The sequence below is a fragment of the Macadamia integrifolia genome, unplaced genomic scaffold, assembly GCF_013358625.1.
Source record: "Macadamia integrifolia cultivar HAES 741 unplaced genomic scaffold, SCU_Mint_v3 scaffold933, whole genome shotgun sequence".
NCBI lineage: Eukaryota > Viridiplantae > Streptophyta > Magnoliopsida > Proteales > Proteaceae > Macadamia > Macadamia integrifolia.
Window position 1 is genome coordinate 176,226 of NW_024870586.1, and position 8,576 is coordinate 184,801.

Here is an 8,576-nt window from a genome sequence, read left to right on the forward strand (position 1 = left end):
ACTGAACAGATCAATATTTTATAGTTTAAGAATGAAATTTTAATTCTTAGCGTATCTAATAAAGAGGAGAAAAACTAACTGGGAATGGCAGCTAAATTGTCTGGTCAAGTCTTCAAGACTCCGGCAGCCGCCCAACTTATTTAACACTAATAAGTTTCCTACACAGAAAAGAACAGATTACATTACATCCGAGATTTAGTGAAGAGTTTGGTAATCATAAGCAGTGGGATTCCAACACGCTAAGGCATATTTATAGGAATAACAAATTTACAAGAAATGCGTTTAAATTCTATTCCAGTATACTAATGGAAGAGGAGAACAAAGCTGAAAAGGAATCATTGAAGTAAACAGCAAAAACAGGACATAGTAGGTGAAAGAAAAACAAAAATGATAACAAAGATTAAGCTTTACATACTTAAAACCTTTTAACTCCAAAAAAATGCCCAAGTTGAAGAGATTCTCACCAAGAAAATTGATAGTTATTAGCAACAGCCTTGTCTCTGTGATTGAGCTCCTGCAATGTAAACAAATGCAGCCACTGGCTGTGACGGCCGCCGCAGAGATTAAGAGAGAGAGAGAGAGAGAGAGAGAGAGAGAGAGACAATTGAATCGGTATGGGTTTGTAGCCTGAGTCGATACTGTTGAGGTGGAAGGGGAATTTGAAATCGCCAAATCAGGTTCGAGCTTTATAAGTAGAGTAGACAGGCTAGGTTTGTTATATCGTAAACCTCTGGGAAAAGTTTGGTAATATTAGATGTGGAATGTCCCTTCTAGAAAATAACATAGTCTTAGGTAATAAAAAAAAAAGGATAAATTACAGTTGGGTACCAACGTTTGGTGAAACTACATCTAAGGTATCCAACATTTGGAAAATTAAGTTTTGAGTACCTCATGTTTCACAAATGTTTCACTGGGGGTTCTTTGATTTTTATTATTCTAATTTTACCCCTCCCCTGTTCTCTTTCTCGTTTCATTCCCTCAGCTCTATGATGTCATTGCCCCGCAAGCCCGCCCCTCCCAGACCATCCATCGTCTCCATGACCACGCTTTTGAGGTCTCTACCACCCCGCTTGTCCATTCTTGAATCACACCTTATCTCTATTTCTCTAATGCAGTTTCAGAGATTTTTCTTTCACTAAGTTCTAACTAGACACATTAATGGAGGTTTTGTTGCCGAAAGGAGATTTGAATAGTTCCACTTTCATTACTTGAAAGATGTAATAAGTAAATGAAACTAGATCTTGATTTATCCTTCAATAACATAAGCAGTTACAGTATAACACAAACAAGAGAACTAGAAGATGATCAAATCTTCAAATGCTATTCAACCTAGAGACTTAGTTCAGACCATTCCATTCTCATTTATCTAGTGACATACTTCAATAAGGCCAGGGCCAAAACCCAATAGCTTAAAAGCAAGATGGTTTGGATTCCAAGTTGATGTATCATAGTGGCATGCCATGATCACATGATTCACTCTCTTCCAAGTGTTTAGTTCAATTGCATATACTTTTACTTTCCAAAGAACATGACAATAATAGACTTGAAATGGTAATGGCAGACAATGGCATAAGCTTGGTGATTTAGAGAAATTTCCATATACAAGCTTCATAGATCCAGTTGTGACATTCTCATAAGATCATTCAACACTCTTAGTATTCCATATGTCTGTATGGTGTCCTAATTTCTCAATAACAAAATTGATGAGATCCTCAGCAGAAGTTGCACATGTGCACGACTCACCTCGCTTGGGATTTTTCTCACATAGCTTGAGGCTGTTTTGAATATACTCATCCATGTTTGTGTTATCCACCACACCGAAGAGCTTCTTCAAGTCCTCAATTTGAGCAAAGAAAAATGGAATTTTTGATGCCAGAGTTTGCGGCAAGAATGGTTTATATGACATTTGGTCCCTTAGATCAGGGATGGGCATGAGACCCCCTTCTTTCACCATTGACTCCCGAAAATATGGCAATCCCCCTTGGCTGGCAACCGACAAGGGTATTTCATTTGGAAGCTCATATGTCAATTTGTTGTTATTCTACTTTGACATTGCTCGTAGAGTTGTACATTACAAGAAAATGAGCCAATTGCTACAGTTTTTTTACTACGGAAAATATATACTGTAGTAATTGAAACCGTTTATGATGGTATAAAAATACCGTCATATAAAGTCTACAAAATATGACGGGCTTATTTTACCGTAGTAATAGGTGATATTATAGTATGGTATAAAAATATTGTAGTAAATGTCCATTATATACGATGGTTAATTTTTACCGTAATATTTAGTCAAGCATATACGACGCTCAATACAAATCCGTAGTATCTGGTAAAGTAAATATGATGGAAAAATAATTTCGTAGTATTAGGTAACATAAATATGACAGACAATTATCTTGCATAGTAAATGATAAATTGTATATGATGGGAAGAAAAGTTCGTAGTATCTGTTCAGAAAATAACTCATCCATTCTACTATATATGATGGTTAATTTTTTCCGTAATATTTGGTCAAGCATATATGACGCGCACTAAAAATCCGTAGTATCTGGTCAAGTAAATGTGGCGAAAAAATAATTCTATAGTATTAGATAATGTAAATATGACAGACGCTTATCTTGCGTAGTGTATGATAAATTGTATACGAAGGGAAGAGAAGTCCATAGTATTTGGTCAGAAAATAACATTTTTCGCGCCAAATGAAAAGTTTTTCCCCAAATCCATTCTCAAGCGAGCAAATGCCCTATACTCACAAAATCCCGCGCAGCCTCCTTTTCATTCGTTTATTTTCAGAGCTGGAAGAGAAGTAGCCCTTTTCAGTCCTTACTTTCAGATCTGGAAGAGAAGTAGCGCCAGTTTCTCTCTCTCTCTCTCTCTCTCTCTCTCAAGAATGGCTACCGTTAATAGTTACTCTGAGACTCAGGGTTACCAAGGCAACACACCAGTGCCACACCTACCGTGGCGACCTCAAAGCAGCGTGCCCCTGTCGCTAAGAGCGTCGACACCCAATCTGTTCTGAAAAGGTTTTTATTGTTTAATTTCTCTGGTTTCTTGTTATTGGTCCTTTTGATTTTCTTCATCTGTCCCAATTTTTTTTTTCTGGGTTTCTCTTGATCCTTCTGGTTCTTCTTCTTTTTCTCTCTGCCTGCGGATCTTGACGTTGGGTTTTTCTTTGACGTTCTTTCCCTGGACCTTCCGCCACAAAAGAAACCCTAGCTTTTGAATTTCTCTATATTTTTAGGCTTTTCTTTAGAGTTCTTAGTTTCAGTTTGGATTTATTTGAGCTCTTGTCTCTGGGAATTTTGTATTTTGTCATTGCCTTTGAGTTTTGGGTTCGGGGATTTCTGTTGAACTTAGTGTTCTTCCGTTTTGGATACTTATTTTAAATTTTTATTTTCAATTCCATCTTTTCTATCTTATCATTTGTATCTTTTCCTGTTTCTGATTCATTTGAACAGGCTACAGTCAGAATTGATGGCCCTAATGGTAAGAAACCATTCAATTGTTTTTACATATTAAAAATTTTCAGTAGTTTACCTTCAGATCTGTTAACAATTTTATCTTTGATTTATTATGTGCAGATGAGTGGGGATGCTGGCATATCTGCTTTTCCTGAGGAAGACAACATATTCTGCTGGAAGGGTACAATCTGTGGAAGCAAAGCTACTGTTTTTGAAGGAACAGATGACAAGCTCTCACTATCTTTTCCAACTGATTACCCATTCAAACCTCCCAAGGTCAAATTTGAAACAAGCTGCTTCCAACCTAATGTAGATGTCTTTGGTAACATTTGCTTGGACATCCTGCAGGTAGATATACCACTCTTTTGATTACTCTGTCTCAGTTTCAAATTTAAGACTTATTGATTCTAATCTGAACCAAAACAAAATCTGTCTAAATTACAGGATAAATGGTCATCAGCTTATGATGTGAGAACCATTTTAATCTCTATCCAGAGTTTGCTTGGAGGTAACCTTCTTTCCCTTCCTGCTTTTTAGTTTGGTATTTTAAGTTTTATAATTAGAAGACAATTGAAGGTAATTATGAATGTTAATTTATTTTGGGTTTGTACAGTTATCCCTGTCTGATTTATTGGTGCTGATGTTTATCAACTCTGACACTTCATTGCCGCAGGTTTTTAGTTACTTGTATTCTCTCTTGAATTTGTGTATATATATATATATATAAATATAGATGTATATATTGGAACTGTGGAAAACCAGCAAAAACCTTACACAGCCACTGAGGCACTTTTAGTTTACTGAAATTCAAGTACATGTGTTTGCATTGTTATGTAGAAATTCATGAACTAGGATGGTCTGAAGCATTGTCTATCTTTTTCTATGATTTCGATTGGTATATCAGGATTATCATGCATACTAGAGCGTTGAGGATGAGAACGTGAATACAGTTATCCCTTTCTGATGCATGGCTGCTGATCTATTCTGAATCTGATTAATATGCCGCTTTGGAGTCTTACATCTGTGTCCTTCTAATATCATTTTTCTCAACCTGTCATGTGAATTGCTTATGAATCTTCTATTGGGATCTTGTGTAGTCATCCCCTTCCCTTGTTTTGCTCTTCTTCCAGCTTTTGATAAGAGGGTTTTATTGTTAAGAGTCATCTTATTTTACACAACTAAATATTTTTCTCTTTCTTTTCCTTATTCCAACCCTTGTTTTTCAGTTGTTGAGTTTTTGTTTCCTTCTTGCTTTCTTTAAACTAATTTTACCTTGAAAATTACAAATTGTTGAAGCTTGAAACAGATGGAATTTTATTGATGCAACAATGTCTCTGCTTTGCTTCTCTGTTTCTTTGCCAATGATGACTGGTGAGAAAGAAGCTGAATCTGAACTTCTTGTGTTTGGATTGTGCAAAGTATTACTTTAGTACCTTGGCTTTTTGACTCCAAAACTCATAGAATCTAAATGGGATAAAATCTACCTTGAAAATGCAGTTTAGTAATTAAGTTTTCAAAACTTTATCTTGGCTGGCCAGCACACCAAAACACACCCCTCTTAGTCCTGATTTTTGTGTACTTGTACCCCAACAATTGGTCAAAGAGCATCCAATGTAATTTTTAATTTAATTATACTTGTGTAAGTATATCTAGTTTTACTACTTTCCGCCTAGTTTCGGTTAAGCTAACAATAGAGTATTTGCTTCTCTATTTGTGAGTTATGAAAAGAAGACATCTTCTGGGGAGAATGTCATCTTATAAATAGTTGTAATAAGTTATTTTTCATCACTGGTGATCCTTTTCATTTTAAATGATGGCAATAATGATCTTTCTTTTATTTTTTGTTGTCTTCATTTTATAGTCTGTTCTAAAATTATCTTTTGGGTACTTGTGTGTAGAATTACTTTGCCAGATGGCACTGTCAAGGAAGGCAAGAAGTGGATGTCAACTCTCACAGAGATTGCTGAGGAGATATCTAAGAGTTTGGCAGCAAATGCTTTGATTTCTCAGGTGCACATATAAGTCTTTTGTTTGTTGTAGTATTCCTCTATTGCTCTAACCAAGGGAGAAGTAGAACTTGCACTAGTATTCCCACTTATGTGTTTTCCTTAGAGGTACCAGTTGTGTTAGTGTATCAGTGGGGTCACAGTGATTTAGACATTGGTATTTCAAATTGGATGGTTCCTCAGGGATATTGATCAGAATCTGTATGGAATAGACAATCAATACAAAAGGATTTGCTGATCCAGTGAAGGAGATCCCCCAATACTGCTATTGGATTGACCAATCCACTATACGCGGGTAGCTATGTGCTTGATCGGATTGCTCCCATCTGTTACTTATATATGCATTGGATGACCCAACCAATCGAATACCAATTTCTAGAACCATGGGGTCCTGTGGATGTTTGTATTTTCTCACTCCTTATTGTGGCTTTTGAAGTTATTCATTTTCCTCAACTTTAAAACCAACTCATGGTTGCTTCAATTCACTAGTTGTGGTCTAAGGAAAGCAAAGTGTGGAAAGAGTATGGTCACTACATAGTTTTCTTGCTTGGAATATGCCCAATATTTTTTTCGTGGATGTATTATTACATGGATTTTTTATGTAAATATAATTATTAAAAAAAAAAAATCTACTATTTACGACGGGACTATATTTCCGTAGTAAAAAGTATTTTTTTACTACACTTCCAAGCATCCGTCGTATATATTGACATTATGCGACGTTATATTTCTATACTAAAAGAGATACTTTTACTACGGTATTGTACTCCGTAGTAATAAATTATTTTATACTACAGTCTTACCGTCGTTTAAATTTGATTTTAAGCTTCGGTATAATGATTCTGTAGTTAATAACCTAAACCTACGCATTCCATAATTCCGTCGTAAACAAATACGACGGCAATCTTAACGATGGTCATGCGACGGACATTAACTGTCGTATATATTTCAATTGCTACGGTAGAGTTTTTTAACTACGAAAAATTTCCTTAGTAAAAGAGCAAATTTGTTGTAGTGGTATTGCTTGTTATCTTCTTCACCAATGCATTTGCAGAACAAGCAACATTAGCCTGCATACAAAATGAAGGAAGGTGGGAAGCTAATTCATTTTCCTTCATTAATTTCATAAACAATGTTGCATGATGGGGGCTCAATGGAGAAGCCTTTGCAGCTAACCAATGTGGTGGATGTGGAAGACCAATATGTTCTTTCCAATATAGTGAGAAGGTATTTTCAGCTTGAGAACCCTGTCATTTCATGGGAAAAAAAAACATAACAACCAAATAAGAATGATAAAGCATAAAACAGTAACAAGCATTAACGAAGTTGAAATGAATGGATAATGAAAAAACATCATTCTTTTTTACACTAAGGTATGCTACTATCAGAATGCCAAGCAACATGCGATGCATCATGGCTGAACTGAAAAGAGATTGGAATGAGTTGGGTATGTGCCTTGGTGAGAAGGAGTTGGGTTTGTTGGATAGAGTGGTGGTTGAACTTATATAGAGTAAGATTTTTACAACACCAACAAATAAAAAAGGGAGGAAAGTTTCTGTCAATTTGTGTAATTACTCATTTTCCAATATTTTTACAATAATATGTGTTACTATTAGAAGGCCAACATGGGATGCATCATGGTGGAACTTAAAAAAGAGAATGGAATGAGTTTGGTCTGTGCTTTGGCAGGAAGGAATTGGGTTTGTTGGATGGAGGGTTGTTTGAATTTTGTAGGATCAGCAAATAAAAAACAAAAGAGAAAATTTTTTGTCAGTCGTCTAAGTGGATAAATGTATTTAGTAATTTTCTAATCCACCCCCGCACCCCACATCCAAAAAAAAATTTTTTTTTTTTGATAAACTTCTCTTTTATGACTACCATTAAAACAAACTTCCAGCTGCCCTTCAACCAAACTTCTAAATAACAATTACACTCGATGGTCATTCTCCTGAATCCAGTTTTTTTATCTGGCTAGATCTTAATCTAAGAAAACTGGATTTAGGAGAATGACCAACCCATAATTGAGGGGTAATTGTTATTTAAAAATTTGGGTGTTGAAGGGCAGTTGGATGCCAACCACTTTAAAACAGTTTTTATATTGTCAAGGAGCCTAAATCATTATTGTTATACAACCCCTTCTATGGGAATTTTCATATTTAGTTTAATTCAATAGGGGCCTTAAACTCTTCCTGCCCACAAATGTGGGTCTCACTTGATTTGCCACATAGCAGATATTTGATATAAAGGAAATTATTTCTCGGTTAGATCTTAAGTTTTGTGGAGTTGATCTCCATGCAATCATCCATCTATTTGCTAAGTTTTAGCAGTCTGCTTTTCCATTGTGGAGATTGAATGTCATAAAAATTGGTTGACAACTCAACTTTGATAGACTTGGAGCAATCATTGAAAATGCGAGGGTGAAATCCAATCATGCATGGTGGGCATGCATAAGAGATGAAGCATGAAATTTGATTTTTTTTGCATGTATCGAATTCGAAGTGGGACTTTCTCATCCAAACAATCAATTTCAATAGAGAAGTCCTTCACTCCATGTGGTAGATATTAAGTGGATTTGTCAAAAAGCATAAAAAAAAATTATTTACATTAAGGGAAATCGGGTGTAAACCATTGGAGACTTGTTTTTTGTATGCCCTAACCTTTTTATTTTTTAGGTGACTGGTTGGCCTCACTATACAAATAGGTAAGGTCAAGTAATAGCCTTACGACCCTCACCCTTCTCCAAGGTATCTCAACTATGTGTCCAATTCTATCCATAACGAAATTCACATTTTACTCCAACTACCGGAACCCTTATATACCTAATAAAGAGTGTATACTATCCAATAAAGTTGCTGAGGAAGACATAGATAAAAGCAAATTAGTAAGTTCACTTTTACATTTACACCCACTAAACACAATAATGAATAGCACATCAATCCGTAGTGTTGTGAACTCAACAAGTATTTCCTGCCCAAAAGAGTAATTGAAAATGAAAACAGGGAAAGCACGTTCAACAAAAGGACCCAAGCCTTCCACTTTAAAAGATTATAGATCACTTAATTCTTCTAACACTCTTAATTTACCCCAAAAAAAAAAAAAAAAAAAA

General features: G+C 35.5%; 1 protein-coding gene and 2 non-coding genes across 7 annotated transcripts in view; all 3 read left to right on the forward strand.

Moving 5' to 3' along the window:
- LOC122070474 (ubiquitin-conjugating enzyme E2 20-like) overlaps nt 1-5,935 on the forward strand; it is a 6,395-nt gene extending 460 nt beyond the window's left edge. The window contains exons 2-7 of one of the 5 annotated variants that reach the window (XR_006137794.1): nt 3,462-3,489; nt 3,585-3,812; nt 3,909-3,972; nt 4,078-4,137; nt 5,363-5,474; nt 5,654-5,935. Coding sequence is in view for 4 of the 5 variants with exons in the window: in XM_042634635.1 (XP_042490569.1) it covers nt 3,462-3,489; nt 3,585-3,812; nt 3,909-3,972; nt 5,363-5,466 (424 nt within the window). In the remaining variant the exon portion in view is untranslated. The other 4 variants (XM_042634635.1, XM_042634636.1, XM_042634637.1 and 1 more) reach the window with 4 other exon arrangements.
- LOC122070488 lies at nt 4,036-4,128 on the forward strand. The gene has a single exon (XR_006137795.1). It is a non-coding gene; the product is annotated as a small nucleolar RNA R38 (small nucleolar RNA).
- Nucleotides 4,242-4,329, forward strand: LOC122070489. The gene has a single exon (XR_006137796.1). It is a non-coding gene; the product is annotated as a small nucleolar RNA snoR20a (small nucleolar RNA).
- Nucleotides 5,936-8,576: the final 2,641 nt, after the last annotated feature.